Raw genomic sequence first — 25,085 nt, 5'->3', positions numbered from 1 at the left:
AAATCACTGTGATGGCCACTACTGAAATACAGAATGCACAGTGACATTTTACATTTATTTTGTGCTTGTTTGGAAAAGAATAGGACAAGAGATGTAATCCAAAACATTAAATATTTGTATATAATTAGTCATTTTTACTGGAAACATTTTTGTAGCTGAACATCAGTCTTGATAAATTGACATATGGTCCCTTCAAAAGTATATTTTCTCAGATGATACCAACCTATCCAGCTGTTGTCCTCTTTTATCCAGTGTATATGAGTCTGGCTCTTGAGTTACATCCCCTCAGTATCTGTCAATCACTGTCTGTCTGCATCCATTTACTAACATGAGACACTCCTGGCAGGCATTCATTTGACCAATTATGAGGCCGTTACACCTTAAGAAAACATGACAGCTTGACAGTGGCATAAAAAGCATGCTGAAGGAAAAATTTCACTAACTGGTTAATTTCAGTATAATGCTTCTGTCAGCAATATTTGTCCATCACAGTCTCAAGTGCTTCCTGAAGAGCATCAATTTAACACAACAATATGCTTAAATGAGCATTCCGGGTTCAATACAACTTTATTGACAGCATTTTTTGGCATAATTTTTTTGTGTGACTCCATCAGTTTTTATAAAGGTGCATTTACAGTAATGCACTTGCCCTGTTTTAAGAGGCATATACAGTATTTTATCCCATAGAGATAATTATGTGGCCTTTTGAATTGTGAGTCTCATCGTGTCATTGTTTCACAATTACCACCAGTAACATATTCACACATCTCGTGCGTCATTGTTTGGAAGAGGAGGCACACTTAATAGGGTATCAGCTATACAAACACAAAACTGAATGCAGAGTGATGCTGATATATTTCATGTTTAGTTAAGCATAACAGATATGTTGACACAGGATGAGGAAGGACATATCTGAAACTGCAGCTGGACTAGAAATAATAGTTCATGTCTATTGTTAGGTGCTTTTGAACAGCATTAATTCAATGGACTTAAAGGGCACTGCAGAGTTTCCAGGGACTGAAGTCCCTTTTGTGTTCAGATTCTAGGCTCATCTTTTCTATACAATGAAAGCAGATAGTGACCAGGGGTTGTCAAGCTACCAAAGGAACAAAAAACATGATGAAAGCACCATAAAATATCTGGCACCAAGACATTTAGCAGCAGGTACTTCAAGTCCTATAGGTTGCGAGGTGAAGCCGCCGTGGATTGAACTTGTTGGTCCAGCACATCCCCACAGATGCTCAGGGCATTTGGAGGCCAGGGCAACACTTTGAACTCTTCATCATGTTCCTCAAACCATTCCTGAACAATGTGTGCAGTGTGGTAGAGTGCATCAAAGAGGTTACAGGGTTTCCCAGCAGAACATTGTCCAGAGCATCACACTCCCGCCTTGTCATCGTCCCACAGTTTATCCTGGTGCCAAACGGCATATACGGCCATTCATGTGATGTAAAAGAAAACAGGACTCATCGAACCAAGAAACCTTCTTCCACTGTTTCAAGGTCCAGTTCCGACACTCGCTACGCAGCCCCATACACAGCAGAGTGCTGTCATTCAGTGATGCATTCCTCCCATAACCATCATTCAAATTTTGTGTGACTTGTGTCACAGTAGACCTTCTGTTGGCTCGGACCAGACAGGATAGCCTTCGTTGCCCTTCGATGACCATCAATGAGCAACCCACTAGCCTTGCCGTTTCGATACTCTGACCCAGTCGCCTTGCCATAACAATTTAGCCCTTGTCAAATTTGCTCCGATCTTTATTCCTGCCCATTTCTCCTCCATCCAACATGTTGATTACAAGAACTGATTGTTTGCTTATCTAATCTGACCTTAATATACAGCCTTGTTAGGAGATGATCAGTGATTTTGTTTCACTTGTGACTGGTTATAATGTTTTGGCTACTCAGTGTAGTCTTCAAAATCCATAAAGCAACTTTAAGTAAGTGTTTTTTTCATTCAATGCTTGGAATAACACACGTTTTATTGTTAACTAAACAATTATTTTTTTTTAAATAAAGCGTAAATAATATAAATATTAGATAAAAAATATTAACTTAAAAACATAAAATTTGTCCTTTTGTGTTGCATGGAAGAAATGTTAAATGTGTTTCAAACAACATGAGTGAGAGTTAATGACTGAATATCCATTTTTGGGTGAACTATTCCTTTAACAGCCAGCCTTACAGTACATCTGCATAAATATGGCAGTCAAACCAGTCAAAGTTACGGAGATTATCAAGTAGGAAACTCGAAATACTCTTGTTTAGTTCTCCTTTCTTTCAAAATTCATCTTAGACCGAATGTTTTCTGTATTTCTGTTTTCTGTATTTCTCATGCAAGAGTTTGAGATTAAAAGAATCTCAGTGTTTGAAGAGAAAAAATAAGGTCATGTAGCAGCACGATGTTAAAGGGACTATGTGTAGCTTTTTAGGTATTTTATTATCTAAAATCAATATTTTTATTAATAAATATGCCCTCAATGGTGTACAAATACCTATGCCAGTGATCAGACTAATCCTCGTAAACGAAGAATTTATTATCTTTATATACATGGGACGGGTAGGTCCACGGAGGCTTCCATGTAGTTCCGCCATCTTGAAAAACTATAATAGCAGAGAGGGACAAAAAGTACTAGGCCAACGCGTTTTCGTTCAGAACCAGCGTCACGTGACTGAAGCCAGCAGAAGCGGAGGAGCAGAGCAGTGAGAGGCGCTTGTCACTGCCCGGCAAGTTTAAAAGGATGCACTGCACGGTTATTTATACACCGTTCATTCATACATATGCTGAGTCACAGGATAAGGAGTCCTCGTCGTCGAAAAAGTCCAAAATAGACCGTAAACGTGACCGGAGATTACAAAAACAAGGGTTAATGTCGGGATAGCTAAATGCAGGAGAAAGCTTTCAAAAGAGACCCTGAAGTTGCCTGCTTTCTTCTCGACAGGTAAGTCAGTGTTACGGTCTTAATTACAAGCTTTTTTTTTTCATTGCTTGGTTGTGTACTTTATTATATAGACAGTAGAACATTTATAGTTAAAAGTTAAACAGGCTCTTTGATGAATAGCAGCTATTGAGTAAAGTAACGTTAGAGAAGGCTCTGATGATGATGATATCTAACAATGCACGTACTTCAAAAAATATAACGAGTAAAGTTAGAGTAATGTTTTTCACAGTCAGTAATTCATACTGTAGCATTCTTTTTTTCATTGTTTCAAGTTTCAGTTTGTTTTAAATAACAAACCTGTTCACCCGAAGAAAAACTCGAAGTGCTATTATAAGACATCCTGTCATAGCTTTTTGGTACATAACGGCAACCGTAGATGCAACGCGCATTTAAAAAAGTGAGGCGCTGGAGAGCATTATTAGTTTGAATGCAAAATACAATTTCACCACTAGATGGGAGAAATTCCTACACACAGTCCCTTTAACTTTCTGTATTATATACGTTTTTTGTTTTGTTTTTACTGTTTTATTGGAATATTTCAATTTTATTACCTTGACTTTAGGAGGCCTGCAACAATACACAGTATTTAAAGGCATTACATATGCACTCCTGACACACAAAAAAACAACATTATGCTGCCTTCTAAGATGTCATGCAGCATCACACATATGCTTAAAGATAAGGCAATCCCAAGATGCACTATCGCAAGTTCAGTAAAAATATCCATCCAAGATGACAAATGGACTCGAATATAAAAGCAACTATAAATATATTTTTTTAAATACTGAAAAGTATTGATTAAAAAAGATAAAAATCAAGTCATATTCAGTGCAGTAGTTACTGAATTGTTATTCTCTGTTTACAGATACTCTGAGTTTGTGACAACTGAAGTGGTTCTGAAAACACTTGTGAGTTTACCATTTAACAGCAGCCAGAACAGATGGATGTGATCTGTGTGGCCCAGCATCCTCCTCCACACTCTGGGCTGGCCTCAACTTTAGTATTTTGTTAACTGTTAAAAGTAATTGCAAAAATGTCTTGTAAAAGTTAGTTCTAAGCTTTGGCATCGTTTCTTTTATAATGCCACCTAATACAAATACATTCATATATTTTTAATTGTGACTAAAGTATACAAATAGTTTTTGTAGCCACTGCTCTTACAAAATCCATGATGTTGCAGTGATTTATAATAAATGGCAAGTTCTCTTTCCTAATATCTGTTTGAAAGAGTTCAGCTCCTCAGGAAGTCAACATGCGAAAACATACTGCGCCCTGTCCCCTACACCATCAGTGCAGTCTTTGCAGTCTCAGTCTAAAAATTCACTTTGCATAAGCAAATATGCCACTTTTGCCTGTATTGGGAGGCAAAACTGGAACAGTGTTCCACTGTATTATTCATTTTCCCTTTCATCCATCTTCAGGGCAATATAAAAGCCTACGCCTGCTAGAATCGCTCATGAAATAGAATTGCTTTGGGTGCAAAGCTGTCTATGTCGTGTTGTCGGAAGGCTCCAATGTGCTTATAATGTGAAATCACACTTTGTACCTTTTTTGCATTTGTATTTGCACACCACAGTAAATGGAGTGACATATTACTGACTAATTGACTCTAAAGGATCCTGGATATCATCCAGATTGCCAGCATATTGCAGATGTGAAGTAGTTAGCAGCACACTTGCTCGCTCTCTCTCACACAAATATGCTGTGAATGTCAGCGAGAGCAGTGATGTTGCACATAAAGAGACTAATTAAGTGTTCTGGTGGAAAGGTTCCTGTCATATTGAGAATATTGCATCAAAGGTCATATTTTAATGTGACATGCTTGATGTTGTCTTCTCTGGACCTAGTTGGTTGGGAATTGTACTGCTTTGCACATACAGTTTTCTGTTCCTCACCATATAACCATTCACTTATTTTACATTGTTATTTTCACTTGTTTATATGCTGTGTGATTGAAAAGGGAATTCATTCAAGATAAGAATTTAGAACAGTGAATGGATTTGTCTTCCCAAGGGAGATGTTTTAACAGGGAAAATGTGAAGGAACACTTTCCATCCAATTCTGTGAGATTCAGTGGCTCGTATTCAAAATCTTATCACAAAAATGAACATTTCTCTCTTCTGAAACATGAATGTATTGGCACATGGAAGGGAAAACACTGGCACAGAAGCAAAAACAGAGAGAGGAATAGTAGAAAATAGAAAATGTTGAAGTCAGCATCCAGAATTAACATCTGCCAAGAGGCAAATGCAAGTGTAAACAGGCTATGGCAAATAAATAAAACATTACATTATTTAATTGAATTGCAATTATGATAATTGGACTCTCGCTGAAATAAGTGATATGCATGATTCAAAATTAACATGAAAATTGTGAAATCCAGTTAATTATATCTAAGATGCTCTGAAGAAAGTGTAGCTTTAGGTAGGTTCACTGTATCATTGGGCTGGTAAACAACGCTCATGTAACATTTTTGGATTAGGGCTTTCTGTGCTCTTAGGATACATATACATGTTTCTTTCCAGGAATATGTGATGTTGTGTTGCATTAGATTGTGCAAAAGCCTTTAAAATCTGCTCTATTCCATTTCAGACTCTGATAGCTCGAATCACTAGAGGATTTACTCATGGTTGACGTCCAGGGTTATTTATGTACTTGAAATAAAACAGGAACATATTCCCACATCTCAGATGCTATGCAATATCTAGTGTTTTTAATGTTTTTATGCTCTCTTATGCATTTTGTAGTGTCATCATCCTTGCATCTCCCCTCTGCCGATTTTATTTTTATTTGCAAATATGGTTTGATGTTGTGATGTTAGGCACTTTTGCATTTCCACTCCTTTAATGTTTGCTGTTTTTCTTAAATCTGCCTCAAAGCATACAGTGCACTCTTGGATGAAAAGTTTTTATATAGAACCTTAAATGGGTCAGGCGCTCCATATGTAGAACATTTTAGGGGTGCCCATCATGGCATCTTTTTATGGATTTAGTTTTAATTCATTTATTTAGTTTTAATTTTAATTCCATTTAATTAAACTGCTTGTATATATACTTTATCACTAGGGGGGAAAAATGAAATAACCTGTTAAACATAAAAGTTTTATGCAACCATTTAAGACATTTCTCCTTATATAACTTCTTGTCATAAAGAGATCTTTAAAATGATGTCAATAAACCTAGGGTTTTATATAGAAACCAACTGAATTTAATTAAAAAATGTTATTTAAGTGTTTTTAGTGTGTCTTTCCCATAAAATATTCATGGCTGGACATTTTTGTATATATTATATATTCAAAAAATATATATATAAAAAAAATGATTTACTTTTATTTATATAGTGCAATGCAGATTGTTTCAAAGCAGCTTTACAGTGATAACAGGAAAATAATAATTCAGTGATGCGAACAGAGTTCAATTCTGCTGTAAACCAGCTCTAAAAAGAAAATCGTGTCATTGTTCAGCTTAAAGGAATGTGTAAGGACTAACTCTGGAATCATAATTTGAAAAAAGTTTTCAGAGAGTTTTTATTCAAAACAAAACACAAATCTATCCTTTACTACATTATCCTATAAAAAGGCAACAACCAAAAAAAAAATAAAAAAAAAAAAATTCCTGTTGGGATTCAGTTTATCCAGTGAATTCCCATTAGGATCCTTCAAGATTATGAAAGTCTGATAGGAATACTGATAAGAAAGTCTGATAGTAATCCTGCACAAATTCCTTTGTTTTTTGTTTGACCTTCCTCCTTTATTTTTCTTGTGGGACTCTCAGCTGTCACATAATTGATGTGATAGCTGTTGTTGACTAACAATGAGCCGAGGGGAGCACTGTCACTGCGGCTCTGACCGTGAGCCCGTCTTTCATACTGATCAGACACTTTTCTGTATGGCATTGGGGGCGAGTGCTACATTCATACTATGGATCTCTATAGGAGAATAAAACAATAGGAAGGAGAGAGAGAACAGAGAATTTGAAAGAAAATGACAGTCAGACAATGGCTTCTCTGTTTAAAAGGCTATTATGTTCCAAGAGCTGCACATTAATACCATTATATCAGAGTTAATGAAATGACTCATCTTTGTTTCTCCTCTGAAGTTTTTTTCTTTTTCTTTTACACTATTCAGACCTTTGCTATAGCTTCTGAAACGTTTAATCCGTTTCTGGCTTTTTTGGAGAGTTTTATATTAAATTAATTAATTACAGCACGTCTGCTGGTTATCTGGACGTGATGTTCAATTTTAAAGAACTGTCCCAGGTTCAGTCAAGTAAAGCTTGATTTATGCCTTTTACAAACTGCAGGGTGAGTCTAAACTTATAAATGTGGTATCAGCAATAGACTACAGTGTCCATTTCATTAAACATTATGATTATTGAGAACGTTTTGAGTTTTAAGTGTCCTTTTTTATTATTGAGACACATCAAAATAACAACTTGCGTGCTTAAACACATTTTCTCATGCTGATTTTAATGTGTTTTGTTAAAATTTTCCTCTGATTTCAGCCTATTGATTTATTAAGGTCAGATGACAGATACAGTCGACAACTCATCATGTGCTAGGGATGTGGTTAAAACAAATCCTGATTAACCACTTGCCTCATTATTCTTATGGGGAAATCTGGGAAAATGAGATAATAAAATAGATGGGTTCTTTTTTTAGAATGGAAACATTTCCCCCCTACTTTAAATAGGCTAAAGCAAAAGCAAAAAACAAACAAACAAAAAAACCCTTAAATAATACCTAAAAATAAAAATAGACATAGATGAGACAATTATTGACATGTCAGAGTATGAGAGCTGTACAATTACATAACGCCGATCATTTGATCTTGAGAGAATTTTGGTGTCTATGGAAACCAGTTGAGTTACAGTATAAAGAGATCTCATTTGTGATGTTTCTTTACCATTGAGCTCCACTATTTATGTATCTAAAAATGTTTTCACACACAGTGGGAACAGTGATCTGTGGAGTAAAGAATAATTGAGATGTTTTTCCTTCTTCATCCTCCATTCTTTTTCTCTTGCAGTGAACCTGCCTGTGCTAATGATGGCATGTAGCAGTCTCTATGGAAATGCCATTGAGGAGTTCTGCCTGGTCAAGTTCAAGTTGGACATGGAGGTTCTTGACCAGCAACAGTGGTGCAGCTGGGAGGACACTGTTGAGTAAGTGAGAAACATGACACTTGTAGGATTTAATATATTATTGGTAATTTCTTGATTCTGATTAGCTGACATATGACATGTGAAGGCCAAATATGGTAACCCATACTCGGAATTTGTCCCCCATCCAAGTTAGTGCACACACATTAGAAGTAGTGAGTTGTGAACACACACACACTGCAAACCGTGGACACACCCAGAGCAGTGGGCAGCCATTTTTGCTGTGGTGACCGGGGAGTGATTGGGGGTTAGGTGCCTTGCACATGGGCACTTCAGTCATTTCAAACCCGCAACTTTCGGGTTACAAGTCTGACTCATGATCACTGTCCTCGTCAGAGCTCATTTCCCAGTACATTCAGCGACATTTTCAATATCTTCGAAATCAATATTTTGATCGCTGACAGTTTCTTCACCAGATCTACCATCAAGTGACAGTGACACTAATATTTGATTGCGTTCAGTACTTGCTCTGCAGTAAATCACTGAGCCTATTCAAGTTTTGCCAATGATACTTTCTATTCTTTTGTTTTCTGCGGGTGGTAATATGAGTGAAACATCACTTCATCATTGTGTATCAGACACTATTTGCCACCTTGTGGAATAAACTTATCCAGTCATCAAAGATTCTATTATTGTTGTGCAGAAAAATATACTTACACTGTTACACACCTCGGGTCGTTAGCCTGTTATATTGTTATTTTATAAACAATATAACAAGAAAAAAAGAATACAATTATTTTTAAAAAATGCCTGTTTTCCCATTCATTTTTTGTAAAAATTGTATAGGGTCTAGAAATGTATTCTTTTATTCAGAAAGTATGCATTAAAAGTAACAGTACATGCTTGCTACAACACTGTTACAATTTCTATTTTAAATTGTTTTTTTTGTGTGTTTTTTTAAAAACTTTCTATTCATCAAAGAATTCTTAATATTTTTGTGAAAACTATGACACATTTTAAGCAGCCCAAAAGTGTTCAACACTGATAACAATAAGGGCCCTATTTTAACGATCTGAAACGCAAGTATCAAGCGCAAAGCGCAAGTAACTTTGTGGGCGGGTCTTGGGCGCTGTTGCTATTATACCGGCGGGATAAATGACTCTTGCGCCAGGCGCAAATCTAAAATGGGTTGGTCTGAAGTAGCTTCATTATTCATAGGTGTGGTTTGGGCGTAACGTGAAATAAACCAATCAGAGCGTCATCTCACATTCCCTTTAAGAGCAGGCGCACTTGTTCTATAGCGGTTTCCTATTATAACGGCGGATTTGCCAGGCGCAAATTCCAGATCTATCTATCTATCTATATATCTATCTATCTATCGTAATAATGTATGATTTGCAAAAATGATAACTGCTGCGTCTGTGTGTAGATGAGAGAATCAAAGTGTATGCGCGTTGTGCACACGCTATATTGATTATGGCCCTTAAAATAGCATATGTATAACATGCGCAACGCACCACTGACTTTAAACTGTTTTTTTTCAGTCAGTGGCGGAATTGTTTTCTAAACCTGCAAAATAGCATGAGGGAACGTTTGCGCCGGAACACGCCTCCTCTTTGCGCTGAACCGCCCTGGGGAGCGCAAGTGTATTTCTTAGTTAACCGACGTGCGTCTGTGGAGGGAAAAGTCCGCTTTGCGCGGGTGCAAAATAGGAATGATACATGCGTCGGTGTACAAAGTCAATTGCGCTGGGTGCAAGATGGGGCCCTTAATGTTTCTTGAGCACCCAATTAGCATATTAGAATGATTTCTGAAGGATCATGTGACTAAAGATTTGAGTATAATGGTGCTGAAAATACATTGAAATATTATTACAAATTACAATCTTTTAAAAAATATTTTAAACAGTATTATTGTATTTTATCATTAGAAATGAGGCCTTGGTGAGCATAAGAAACTTCTTTCAAAAACAAGTCAAGTCACCTTTATTTATATAGCGCTTTTTACAATACAGATTGTATCAAAGCAGCTTCACAGTCATAACATGAAAATAATACAACAAAGTTTGTTTCAAAATTGCGTCATCGTCCACCTTAAGTAAGGCAGATCAATAATATTTGTTGAATATTAAATGAAAAAACATACTGATACACTTTGGTTCAGCACTCATTCAACAACTTTTGTTCAGCTTAATCATACCTTGCTGCTGACACACCTGCATGTTTATTTGAACAGTTCATGATAAGGTTAGTGAAGAGTTTTCTCAGTAAGAGAGACGACAGGGGTTCCCATACCGTAATATACTTCATACTTCAGAGGGATTTAGTGTGCCATGTGGCACAGCTCCAGGCGTACACCGTTCCTGGGAAATGCCTCCATATGCGCAGCTGTCTCTGTGACATAATGGAGGAGGTCATTTGTGGTGCCCCAGAAAACACATGATATTGAAGAACTTAACAAGAAGAACTGTCTTAGCTTTACCTTTGTGCCTTTGACAACTGACCCTAAAAACCTTCCACTCTGACGTTAGACTGAAACCGTTGCGCTCCAGTGCAACAGTCAAGAAAAGTGACACTGGATGTCAAGGCTGTCGGATCGGGGCCAGCAAGGTCTGCCAGTCCCTGTCATCAACATTTCATACACTGTTTGTCCCCTGCGACCTACCTCACACATACTGTACTGTAGCTCGTGCGAACGTGCAAAATGCTGACAGTGTTTTACAGTTCTAGAAATCACTGTAATTAAAGGGAAAGTCCTTTGTCATGTACTCGCACTGATGTCGTTCTTGATGTCATGTCTGTATGACTTTCTTTATTCTGTGGAACACAAAAGAAGATATTTTGAAAATGTCTCACTGTTTTTTGTTTGTTTGTTTTTTTTGTTTTTTTTTTGTCCATACAATGGAAGTCAATGGTAACCAAAACTTGATTGGTTACAAGCATTCTTCCAAATATCTTTTTTTTTTCTGCTAAAGAAAAAAGTCAAACAGGTTTGGAACAACATAAGGGTGATTAAATACATGACTTTTTTTAATTATGATGTTACGGTTAAGCACTTATAATATAAGTGAATGGGGCAGATTACTGAAGAATGATTTTATAAAAGCCCATTAATTATTAGCTGAAAATTATTGTATTATTTGAGGTGTGACGTTTAAAACATTTTCCCAGGCATTTTAAGGTTTTAGAGTTTATGCTATTTCATTGTCATGGTGATGTAGTTGAAAATTTAGATATAGCTTTACACAGAAAATCTTGTTAACACATATATTATTTGTCTATTGAATATTTTAACTTTTATGGATTTACTTCATTCACTTCCACTGTAAGTGCCTCACTTTAACCCAGATTTTTGCTCCACTATGAAGTGGAGAGATTGTCAGAGCAAAATGTTCTTGGTGTTCATTCACAACACTGCTGGTACATTTGTTGTCATTCAGATCAAAATCTCAGAATTTTGCCCTAAAGTTGCAAACAAAAAGAATTGTGTTGAGGAGGACGACTGATTCCTGCGGGTGTTGTTATACTGAGGCATTATGACACAAAATGATTATTCATATCAACTTTATTAAAAGCAGTTTGAGTGATTCCCTTTAGACAGTGAGTCATAGATTCTGCTAACTGTGTATAATGGTTTGTCATGACCTTGATCTTTGGTATTTCATTTTTGTGCTTTTTTACATTAGAAGTGCTTTAGCCCACCAAACAAAATCGAAGCCTTAAATCATGGCTAACAATATTTTTTCTGTCTGATTCAATGATTTATCTGTGGTTAAACCTTAATAACAAGCACAGACTTAAGTTAGCTGGCTTTATTTAAAATACAGAGTACATCAAAAATGATTGATGCCACACTTCTTTAAATCAATAGAAAATTCATGACATAAATCTGTCATGGCAGGACAGAAAGTGAACAATATTAATCCATGATTCAATGCAGCACTTTTTTTTTACCATGAAGTTTGACTCCAGGCTCAGTTTGTCAGCCTTCCTAGAGAAGAGTGTTATTGCTCAATGGTTGCTCTTTCATAGCTCAGGGGATTTCATGGTGTTCTCAGATCTGGGAGCAGGTTCAAGTGCCCCACTCACCTGTGAAAAAGCGCTCATTAAAGTATGTATGGCCCCTCAGCTCCCTACTTGGTGTCATCCAACTCCGTTGCTTAATTATGTACAAAGCACCATCTAGAGACAGCCACAGGTCTGGGATGAAGGCTGAGCAACGCTGTAGAACGGCGTGTGGCCTCCAATGAGCCTCAGAAGTGGTGAGGTAAGACTTATCGAGCACTGAGGGCAGTCAACTGCAGGTAATTAAGATATACAAGCACTGTTGGACTTCAGCAAATTGTCTCACCTGGGCAATGAAGCATTAAACCGCCTCGGCGAGAACCAACAATCTACTGACATAGACTTTTGCCCTGCCAAGGGTCATTCCTCTGTGTGTGCCGTATGCTCATTAAACTCCTCTTAAAGCACTGTTTAGAGGCAAAATAGACGTGTTAAATATATACAAATTAACAATGAAGAGCTGGAGTTAGGCAGGTGTTTGTCTAAAACAATTTTCGCTTTTCTGAAGAAATTAGATTAAGGAACAGATGTAACCATTAAATGCATGAATGTTTCGCCAATCATTACTACATATTCGGGTCTTTAGCGACCCGGATCTATATCTTACACTGATGAATCTCTATCTGTCGCAATAATATAAAACTCTACTGATATTAAAGTAACAATTACAGAAGAATAAAATAAAGAATATTTTGTTACCTTTTGGATCTTGGAAGGGTTCAGTTTGAGCAGATGTTTTATACCATCGTCACTGTCCTCGTCAGAGCTCATTCCCCAGTACATTCAGCATCTCGAACATATTCTCAAAACTATACTTTTCAACATCTTCAAAATCAATATTTTGATCGCTGACAGTTTCTTCACCAGATCAACCATCAAGTTAGCCTGGGTTTCCCCATGCTGCCTTGCTCGCAGCGCGATTTTATTTTCCCCTGAAAAAGGGAACCAATCACAGAACGGGGAGGGAGCAGCAAGACGATGACAACACCGAAGCAGTTTGTTTATATCTATGGATCCAACATGGCATCAGACTCGACGTTACCTTCTACCCTCATGTTTATCTTGCACAAACGGTAATATTCGCTAAACGCCATCGTGTACAAATAAATCTTTGACCCATCGTCTTTTTCCTCGTCGAATTTCTGTCGCTCTACAAACGGTAATATTCGCTAAACGCCATTGTGTACAAATAAATCTTTGACCCATCGTCTTTTTCCTCGTCGAATTTCTGTCGCTCTACATACGTCATCTTGTATAATTGAAGCGATTGGCTATGAGCTACGTACAGGCGCATTTGATAGACATTCATAGCGCCCAATAAACGGCTCTGGGCATTCGTAAACCACGCCTCAAATACGAGAAAATGAACATGTGGTTCCCAGACCAAGTCTCAAATGAGACTTGGTCTGACGTTAGCCAGGCTACCATCAAGTGACAGTGACAATAATATTTGATTGCGTTCAGTACTTGCTCTGCAGTAAATCACTGAGGGTGCTTCTCAATATCCCTCCTCGTCTCCTCGCTCCTCTGTCCTCCATCCTATGATCCCTATGATCACTGTTCCTATGATTCCTTGCAGCCTTCCCTCGCATCCTACAGGGGGTGGAGCTGAGACGCGAGGAAAGGAAATGAGGATGTACAAATAAGAAATGAGAAGCACCCTAGGCCTATTCAAGTTTTGCTGATGATACTTTCTATTCTTTTGTTTTCTCCCTGCGCTCACTAGTGAAACATCACTTCATCATTGTGTATCAGACACTATTTGCCAGCTTGTGGAATAAACCTTTTCAGCCATCAAAAAAGATTCAATTATTGTTGTGCAGAAAAATACACTTACACTGTTACACACCTAGGGTCGTCAGCGACCCTATACAATTTCAGTTGAACAAAATCAGGCATTCTTTTATATTTTATATTAAATTGATTGAGGAATAGTAAGAATGTTGATGTCTAACTTTAAAACATGAATAAGGAGGAGAGATGTGAATGATGTCCTGGGTCACTAAAGACCCGAGGTATGTGTTTAAGGGTTAAAACCTCACTGTGAAGTGTTTTGCTACTGATTTAACAAGCACAAAACAGATCCCAACAGGTTTAATAAAATGCAAACATTACATCGAAGAAGAGACAAAAACTCAGCTTCTAGAGATCGAGTTGTGGTTTCAGGTTATTTATTGCAGGACATCATTTTAATGGAATAATGTCCAAAATAAAAATATTGTTGTTCCAAACCTGATATTCTTTTTCTCTGTGGAGCTCAAAAAAAAAATTTGCAGACGTTTTTTTCTCTCCATACAACAAAATAGTACAGTGACTAAGAGCTGTCAAGCTCCAAAAACAGAGAGAGAGAGAAAGCGTGTCTTGAGGCATCACGTTTGAATATGTGCTTGTACAAATGAGATCTGGCAGTTACAACAATTCCAAAACTTAAAGTTGATAAATGGGCAACACTAACCTTTATCTATTTTCGTGCCATTACTCACAACAGATAACAAGTAGCCTAACTGAATGAAAACCTTGGTAATTGGTCATAATAAATAAACCTTGTCAGTTTCAGTATCTATAGTTAGCAAAGAAAGGATTGCCTGTATGTGCTTTAGGGCTTTATTCTGCTAATGGTTACATGACAGCTAAAAGCTATTATTCAAGCTAAAATTTGACCAACACATCTCTGGTCTGAATCTTTAAAATTTGCCTGGTGTATGTAATCATATTTAATTTAGACTTCATAGCCATTTTATTGAGGTTTTGATGTGTTCTGTCTGAAATAGTCAAGGAGACAAAATGTCAGACCTAATTAATGTGTTCAAAAAAGGCATAATTAGTCTGCTAATAAATGTTATTTGTTGATATTTGAACTGCTAATTTAAAATTATATATCATTTTACAATTATATTGAGTTTAATTGAACAAATGAATGATCTAATTAAAACGTAAGAGACGCACATCCCAAGACTTCTAGTGGCTGAAGCTGTTATTAATCCAGACACATAACGATGATGTTTTTAGGCCATGAGAAAATATTAGAGGCTATTCCCCATTTAGCCTCTCGAGAAATCTATTCCATGATGGATGTGATCCTCTTCAAGCACATAATAAGTCAGAGTTCCTGTAACTCAAGCTCAGGTGTCTTGACTCATTGTACCCATAATTTCTGTGTACACCATCTGGTGTTTGGGCAGTTCTGACTCTTTGGCCCCTCTGTGACCTGTTGTCCTGTTCATCCTGATGAGACTGCATGAGGACAGGTGGCTCATGATCGCTTGTGAAACTAAAGGAGAGAAGAGAAAGTAAAGTGACTGTTTTGGTGACGGCAAGGGAATACTGAAATCTAGAATTGCTGGTTAACAGACAGTGCTAGAGTTTAAATGTATCTGAATGCAGTGATACGAAGTGACAAAACTTCCTGCAATGTCTGTACTTGTAAGTTATATGAATTACATTGGGAAATATCCATATGGCTTATACTGCCATAGAGATGTAGTAAATTCAACAAACGTGTTACCCAACTGAATGCAATATAAAAGATGGAATTATGGGGGAAATGTCCCCCTTGAAATCCTTCTGCTGCCCATGCAGTCGCAGAGTTTAGGTTCTGATCCCAATGTCCATCTGTTCCCCCGCGGGCATGCCCCCCCCCTTTTACATTACAGTCCAGGTGTTTGTGGGATAGTTTTTATTAGCTCTGGGGAATGTGACCACACTTGAAAGCATTTAACCCCTCTGTCAGCCTTGATGACACTTGATAACTTTGAGAGAGACTGAAAGAGCCAACAAGAGGGTGACACTTTATAATATGTTTCAACAATTCTCATCACCTTCAGCATTCAGTGGACAGAGATCAACTGCTTCTGTAACTGTTGCAGAGGCACATGCTCAAAATGTTTTATGAGGATGTTTCTGGATCATCGAGTATGTGTTCTTCTAGGTCACTGTTGTTATGGGTTCTGCTACAAACAGTCTTCAGTTGAATGTGCTGTTTCGATAGAGCTCCAAAAACCAAAATGATGGATGAATATTATTAATCTGGAAAATTATTAACATTTATAAGTATGAGAAACACAGCTGGCATAAAAAGGCATTTCACTGCTAAAATATAATAAAATAAAATAAAACATAACAATTATATTGTTTTCCAGTACAATCAAGTAAATATCCTTAAAACAATATACATTTACTTGAAGCAACATGGCATGAGATACTGAAAAAAAAAAAGAATACATTTCCAGTGGGGTAATTAAACTACTTGTTTCCCCCTCAAGTTTATTTTTCTTCCCACTTTGGCATTTTATATTAAATTGTAACTACATTTAGTTATTATTTATATATTTAATTTATATATCTAGCATGAGCTGAAATTAGGATGGTTTCATGAATCTGTCACAATGTATACTGCAGGGTTTGCAAAGAGGTTTTATTGACAAATAGTGCAGTGCCAATAGGGATGAGCAGGAGTAAAGGAATTGATCGAACATGAAAATGGCAACGTGAAACCATTGCTGCGATCTTTATTCTGTGACTGGTTATGGTGGTGTAGGAAAGCCACAGCATGAACAGTGACACTGTGCTGTAGTCATGGCCTCTGTGTGTTGATGTTTGTCCCTGACTCTCTCTGTCCTGTCACACAAGTTATATTTAGTGGTGTTAAACCATTTTGAAATTCAATCTGCTGTCTTACAAGACTGAAAGCTGCAGGAAGACTTTCCCATCACATGGTCAATGGAGAAACGCACCAGCAGTCACCTATAGACTGAAAGATTTGCTGAGTTTTATATTAAACTCAGTATATTATTATCAGTTAATCATAGTGCAAAACAACTAAGAACTGACATTTGTGCAGCTTCTTTCAGTGCTGCCTAAGACTTCCCTCTTAAATACAAAGATTAATTAAACTGATAATAAATAATGTACAGTAAATCATAATTGAACAATATGAAAATTTAATTGAAAGAAAATATTTATTGCCAGTAGATGAACTTTTTAACATACCTTCATCATTTATTTCTACTTTTCAAATTCCCTGTCTAAATTTTGTTGTACCTTTGTCCCATTATAAACTATAAAATGTAAACAATGTTAACAAAGAGTGAAATAAACATTTCAATATTTATTGTGTGAAAATGCTTTATATTCATGTTTACCAAATTTGTGACTCTCCCTAATGTGACTGTTTCCCCCACAACCAATTATTTCGCCCCTAATAAAGTTTTATCAAAGTCTATTAAGCTGTAATTTTGTCTAATTATAAAAAAAGAGAAGCACTATAAAAGTAGACGTTGTGGTCGTCTGAAGATAGTATTGTGTGATGAACCGGCCCTATATTTAAGACATTATTATGCCTCAACATCTTTTGTATTCCACAGAAGAAAGTCATACGGGTTTGGGATGACATGAAAGTAAATGATGACCTTAATACAAAGATATCATCTGATGTCTCACATCTGCAGTCAAAGGATCTTAACCAGAACTGTTTCATCTGATCTGTATTCACTTGTTAATTGCATGATAATAGGTTTTGACAGGGCAAAAATTAAGCTGGTTCTTTATGATTAAACATCCAAATTTAACTTCACTAAATGACTTCCTCTCCAACTGATGCTACAGGCTAAATATTGCCACAGCTGTTTCTGTTCATGCTGGTGATGATACGTTTGACATCTCTTCTTCATCACTCTGTATACAGTTGGATGAAGTAGTTAAATATAAACAGAAATACTCATTTGTCTCTTCAGCAGAGCAGAAACTAGAAGATTATTTTTCAGATAGTTGAGCACGTCTCATCCTGGTTTGATGTGTATATGAATTAGGAAGATTCTCTAACCAAAATGGCTTTCAAATTAAATGAATGTACAATGGCATAGTGTTGAAAACCCATATAGATTAAAGAAAATGTGATGACTGCTGTTGAATGGCACAACCTTATGTGCATAGCTTTACACTGCAATCCACCTGGAGAGGATATTATATTATTAGATTTCTGATTCTCTCACGTTCATGATGGCCACCTCTTTAAGAGCCTATGAAATGTCACAATGGGACGATGCCATTTATACAGTTTTTACATGGATCCATCTTTTGCCCTTTTCAAATGTGCTGCTGTGTAGCTTCTATTGAGGCCTGTTGTCCTCTGACCCTGTGGCCTCTTAAAATGGCCACAATGTGCTCATATATACTAATATTTCTGAATGTGTTGTGCGTCAGCTGTCACAATACCAAAATTTCAGTAGACGGTACCAGTGAAATTTTACAATTCTCTATACCAATTTCGATAACACAGGAAAGAGGAATGTGCTATTATCAAGAAATTATTCAAGACGAGTAGACAGTCAGTAATAACATAAACTTCAAAGGAACATTACGTCAATAGAACAAAACAAAAAAAAGATACAATTTTTCATACAGCAGTATGAACTATTCAAGTAAACATTAAAAAAACTGGAAAAAGAGAGAACATCATCCAAACATAATGCTAATTAAAATAGCTTCAGTTACTGGCATAGTCTTCACTGCATGATTCTGTTCATGTTCAATGGTAGAGGCCTTAATAAAGCTACTTAAGTTATCCAGCCAAAGCAGTGAGTTATGTGCCAAAGTTTAAAACGTTTAGGGGTTTGTTCTCTAATCATAAGTATGAGCAGTACTAATATGTTCACTTCAAATATGAGCAGTAATAATAAAGACGCTGGTCTTAGCAAACACAATTAAAAATGAAATGAGAAAAAATAAATACAGTGCTACTTTACAATTTAACTGTCCATTGTGGGCGTACATTCGGATGGTTCTTTGTTTATTTTAGTCTTTAATGTGAATGCTAATAATACACGGGCAGACAGAGACGATCAGAGGTGTGAACTCAGGGTCAGTCCATTAACAGACGGAGTTTAACAGAAGCTGGAGCTTCTCCTGAACATTAATTCCAGTAAAACTGACTCACTCTCACCATTAGTGAATGTCTACCACAAACGATTTCTTGTTTTGTTTTGTTTTAACATTTATCAGTGGTACCCAGGCACATCGACACAAACATGCACAGCACAGCACATGACATAGCACAGTATATATATATATATATATATATATATATATATATATATATATATATATATATATATATATATATACACACACACACACACACATAAAATTCAAGTTTAAAATCAATATCGTATGTAATTATAAAATCGATTAAAATAAATAATAAATGGACTTGCATTTAATAATGCAGTGCAACAGTAAGTAAAATGTAGCTCAGTGTTTTAAATTCAGTTTCCAAGTCAATCCTTTAAACCCCTCTCCTGAATTTGCAGTAGTTCCAGTCATTCTCTACTGACTTCTTTAATTCATTCTCATTTCCTTTACCCAAACACCCCCTAGCCTCCATAGCCTGGCTGTGCACACAGGGGTGACCTAGACACCCATATGTGTCACACATGCCTCTTTGGGAAGATGAGACGTGCTTTTTGCACTTCCCGAGTGTTTGAGCTGCCATCCTGCAAGCCATCTTTATCCCTCGGGGTGAAATGTGAGGGGAGGCGGTGTGCAGTCTGCTCCAGCCCCTAAAACAGGCCCGGAAGAAACCTCTTGATTAAAAGTCTGCACCGGTTATGCCAGGCATCCCACGCTAGGCTGACTGGGCTTAAAAATAGATGGCTCAGGGGAGGGGGGAGGGGGGAGGGGTCTAACACTCACACAGGGACCTATTAAGAGCTCATCTAAAGAAGAGACTCTCCTTGAGCTTCTTCACCATCATCATCATTATTGAAGTGATCACATTCCATCAGGGCTCCTTAATGATCACTATGAGAATCATTATTTCAGCTTAATAAAGACATTTATCACGCACACTCTCACACACAAATATGCAGTAGTGGATTTTATGGATGATTAGGCACAGCACCAGAGAGATTCGTGTGAACCTATGGTTAGTTTCTTACAGACCATGTACAGTCAAGTACAGTCTTGAAATTGTGCAGGTTTTGATGTGAATTCATTGATAGTACTTTTATATTTCAGCACATGTTAAATTGATATTAATTTTAAAGTGAATTGTGTAATTTCTGCATCACCGGTGGCACCAAGTGGAATTGCAAAAATGGTTTTAGACAAATGACTAAAAAAATATCTTCAGTAACCTAATTTAAATATCACTACGACTTTTGGATGACCTCACTGCCGCGTGAAAATAAAGGCAAGTGCAAAACATTATCAACCAGATGACTTGAATGTAAAGTCATCAATAAAGTGGTGCCATTTTATCTCAGAGAAAGTTTTCAGTTGTGGTCATTAGTGATGGGTGCTTTCGAAACACTGCTTTGTGATGCTTCGAAACCTTTGCAAATATGGCACATTTAAAAAAGCTACCTAAATGCCCTAATTGAACTAAGGCCTAATCCTGTCTGTGAAAACAGGCCTTAATGCTTAATGGTAGATTGCAGGTTACACTTTCAAGAAAACATCTGCACTTGGTAAATTAGTTTTTTGTTGCATTTACACCGTTTTGACCAGCGCTTCAAAACAGTCAATCATATTGTGAAGCAATTTCTTTAATTGTTTCGGAGTTGCAAAAGCTCAGTTTCTCCTATCAGTGGCCACTGCAATGAGCTAAAAATGAATGTAGAACCACTCTAAAAGAGCAATGTTTTGAAAGTGCCACAGTGTTTACACTCTCTGGGAAATAAACCTTTGAGTGGCTTCCCTATAGTTGGCTCTGCATTTCTCCTGCCTCCTACGGGGAAAGAGAAAGTATTTTAATATCAAACATTGACACACTTCACATTTAAACCATTTTCTCTTCATCCTGAAACCTTTAAAAGTGCACAACACCATCTTATGCAAACAGTCGACATTAACCTCCCGTTTTCTCTCCTAAAGGTCTTATGGAGAACTAACCAACTGCACGTTCCTGGTGGCTTTGAAGATGAACTGTTTCTGGCCCAACCGAATGGTGGATGAATTCTTCATCCGGGTGCACAGACACTACTTCCATGACTGTTCATTGTCTGGACGGCTGCTTCACGATCCACCCAATCGGATCTTGGGGCCTTTTATCGTGGTGCCCATTCTGGTGACGCTACTCATGACTGCTCTAGTGGTGTGGAGGAGTAAACGCAGCGAGGGAATTGTATAAGTCTACAAAAGTTAACCGAGAATCTCCACACTAAACAACAGAGAAAGTGATATTTCACAGACTGCGAACATTAAGAAAGACTTGTTTCTCATCAAGTAGTTGTATGTCGAAATGCTTATAGTGAACACAGTCACTGTGTTATCTACAAACAGATAACATACAAGTCGTTTATACGGACAAAAACTTTCAGCACAATTTCTTTCAAGTAGTTTTTAACTAAATGTTTTGTCATGCCAGCATTTTGTCAGTGAAACAGATCTCCAATCTGGATGCAAGTCATTATAATGATGGATAAGTATAACCTTGGATGGATAAACACCAAAGGAAGGACACTGTTATTCCCATGTGTTTGACAAACCTATGTGAGTACTGGACTCAATCACTTTGTGACACCTCAATGTATTTCACACTCATAAGCTATGTTTCCATCCACACATTTTTATCACAATTAAGTGATATGGAATGAAAAATGCCTTATGGAAACAGTAAAATCCGATTGAATTTCATGAATATCGACTCAAATGAAATACGTTCGGTCTCATCGGATTTTATCTTGATCGATATACGGCTTATGTGATAAACGCTGATGGAAACGTTATTTGCCGAATATCGTCGGGCATTTACGTGCATCTGCATCATCATAGCAATGTGTTGATAGCGTCGTTTTCTTGTTATAGCTTGATATGTCGCTATCAGCTGGCACATAAGCACTATTACAACTTGTGCAATATTGATCATTTGTTGGTAGATGGCGCGATCCATTTTTTCTAGCAAAACTTTGTTCGCAAATGTTTGCTTGAATGTTGTGCGATTCAGTGCGAAAATGAATGGAAACACCTTAAAATGTCTCAAATCAATTCGATATACCAATTGGATCGCAAAACAGCATGTGACGTCATTACGCACAGGTTTTTCTTCGCTTTAAAGCCATTGGATGGAAACACACTTTCACCAGCTTTATTCGCATGAGTTTTTTTTACCGAACTTCAGATAATTCGATTGACAAGTGGATGGAAACTTAGCTATAGATGTGCTTTGTGCTAAATTATGACATTTGTAGCATGACATTCATGATTAATATTTTGTTGTAATATTTAAAAAATAAAAAAGGGCTACAACCATGATCATGCCAATAACCTTTACTATATTATGGTCTATTATGTTTTTTTAAATTGAAATTATATGAACTAAAAATGCTTTGGCCACAGCATCGCATGCATCTCTCAAAGTCAAGTCAATCCCACAATGAATTGCAACTTCAAAATCATGCAACATTTTGGGAAGCTGTTGGAAGAAATTGGTTTTAATTTATACACCACAAATGTAATCTCAATTAAGTTTGTACAAATTGATGGCACTTCTGGAGCTTTAAAGATAATTTAATTCCACCGTACAAAGACTGCAAAAATGACTTTACTATTGTTCAACACCATCTGGGTTTTTATTTTTAATCCCTAATGTCATAAGGGACAATGTGCTACCTCCATTACATTTAATGTTTTAATTTGCTCTAAAGTGTTAGTTCAATTAGGCTTCATCGCAATCTTTGTGACCCCCAGTAGGGTAACTGCCTAAGGGTCTATATACGTCTATATACTGTAGGCATCAGCCAGTCCTGCAGCTCATCATGTTCTGGATCAGATCTTTTGTACTGACAGTGGCTATCAGAAACTACTAGAAGCAGTGAACTGAGAGAATTACTGCATTATTTGGTGTCTCAACACACAGGCTTCATGAGGTCATGTCAAGGGGAAATATTTTCTTTCTTTAGTGGAGGACAACCCAGCTAAGAAGCTTGCAGCATTTGTCAAGGAATAATTCATGTATTAACACTAAAATGTTTTTATTCACATGGTTTTTGTTGTTATGTATGTGTGTTTCTGGAGCTCTGTGTCCACAGTAAGTGGATTAAAAGCCTGTGGTTTTCACCTGCCTGTGGCAAATTAGACAGTGGAACAGACACCTGCCGTCTCTAATGTCAGCTGAATTTCAAAGCCTCTGATTTCTCCTGCAGTTGTAATAAAGTAATTTGCCCTCGACTTTTTTTTATTTTATTCCGGACATTTCCCCTCATTTGGAGGGATGCTTTGGAGCACATCATATGCAAACAAACAGACACGAGAGAAGGCATGCGGTCATGAGTCACCAGAAGTTAGCCGTTAAATAACAGCAGGTCAGTTACAGCACTACTATTTCCTGAATTACTTCGATGTTGATGCCACATGATGTTAATGTCTCTGCATTTTGTTGCTAGAAGGATATTCATGGAGCTTTATTTTTTAACCTCAGAGATGAATAATGAATTCTTGTAAATAACTGCCAGTATCACCAATGCACTGATGTGCCACTATTTTAACACAAATTGTAAAGCACTGCTAGTAAACATAAATCAGTAACCTACCTAAATGGACACAACAACACACTGTTAGTTATTGTCAATCATTTTGTGATAAAGATCTCAACACTACAAGGTAATCTAAATCATGAAAGTAGATTTCAGTTTTTAAAATCTTTAAACTCAGCTCTCATTTCAGCTTAGACACAACTTGGACATGACAGCACATTCAATAATCAGCATTTCTTTCCTCTCCACCATACTGTCTAAAAAGCTCAGCTTTCACGAATCTTTACAGAGCTTAGCTGTGAAGGAACGCAAAGGTAGAAATATCAAGAATTAAGTGATCTAAGATTCTTATTTAAGTGACATCAGATATTAAAGTATTCAATCATAAATTTCATATATAAATCCTAAAATAACCGATAGCACCAACATGATCCTATACTTAAGCAATCCACATGCTTTTCATGTTCTGGGGCCATGAATGCAAATTGTTTAGGCCAGGGCACCACAGGCAAAGTTTTTGTGAATAACTGTAAATCTTTAAATCCGATGCCTGAATATTCACATACATTCAGCTGGTGAGAATCACCCAGTCAGTTATTGGCAAGATTGTATAAAAGGCTGTTGTGACATTATGAATGGCATTTACACACTTTTTCCAGAGTAAACAATGAGCTGATTTGTTGGTGTTATATCAGGGAAGTTCATCTTTCTTGAGCAACATTCATCTCTTTTATATAATCTGTATGTAGAATCAATAAAAGATTTCAAATGTGCTGTCCCTGGCCTCATATACTTTATTGATTGTTTATGAAGTTCAGAGTTTTGAATAAATCTAATCCTATATAGCATTACCAAACTGATTTTCAAACAATTTTACAGAACACTCCCCTCATCTGCTGCATTGTTCAGCCAATCAAATAACCCTTAAGGTTATAATAACCCATAGGCTGAGCCATTGTTTTGATGACTCTAGATAACCTCAGGTTTATTGTGTGCCCTTCCCTTCGGCAATAACTCAAAACAGGTTACATTTGCGGCTCTGTAATTGGAATGTGTATCCTAAACCCATGGGCGAGAAAGGAGGTACAAGTCTGGTTCCAGCAGGTGCAGTGATTCCAGCTTCAATATAAAGGTTGTTTCTTTAAAGTTTGTTGGATCTCAAAACTAAGCTGGCAGTCCCCAACTCTGCTTCCTAATGCCTTTAGTTGGATTTTAGGCCCAGAGCATTTACTATGAAACAATTAGTGTTCAAAGGAAGTTGCAGAGCGCAGCTGCTGGGAATAATGGGAAAAGGCTCTGGGTTTATTTAGTGGGTTTCCAAAATGATTAATAGGGGTGGCTGGGGGCATTTATACAGTAATTTACCACTAGAGAAGAAACTATAACAATGGTCCAAGTTGAAAGAAAGAAATCATTAGACAATTAGATACAAGAGGCTGTGGAGTTTTGTCAATATAGCAACCTAGGCTTATTGGAAAAATGTGCTTCTATCTTCATGCTATGAGTA

The 25,085-nt window shown here is 37.0% G+C and overlaps 1 protein-coding gene across 1 annotated transcript in view; it reads left to right on the top strand.

Moving 5' to 3' along the window:
- The window catches only part of ramp1 (receptor activity modifying protein 1), a 32,128-nt gene extending 7,772 nt beyond the window's left edge, over window positions 1-24,356 (top strand). Inside the window, exons 2-3 of the mRNA XM_084121514.1 lie at window positions 7,971-8,106; window positions 20,979-24,356. Of these exons, the coding sequence (XP_083977640.1) occupies window positions 7,971-8,106; window positions 20,979-21,234 (392 nt within the window). The 3' untranslated portion in view covers window positions 21,235-24,356. The remainder of the gene's footprint in view (window positions 1-7,970; window positions 8,107-20,978) is intronic.
- The last annotated feature ends 729 nt before the right edge of the window (window positions 24,357-25,085 follow it).

The sequence above is a fragment of the Abramis brama genome (genome assembly GCF_963993115.1).
Source record: "Abramis brama genome assembly, chromosome: 8".
NCBI lineage: Eukaryota > Metazoa > Chordata > Actinopteri > Cypriniformes > Leuciscidae > Abramis > Abramis brama.
Note: the sequence above shows the minus strand (reverse complement) of the source record. Positions and strands in the feature narration are given on the sequence as shown.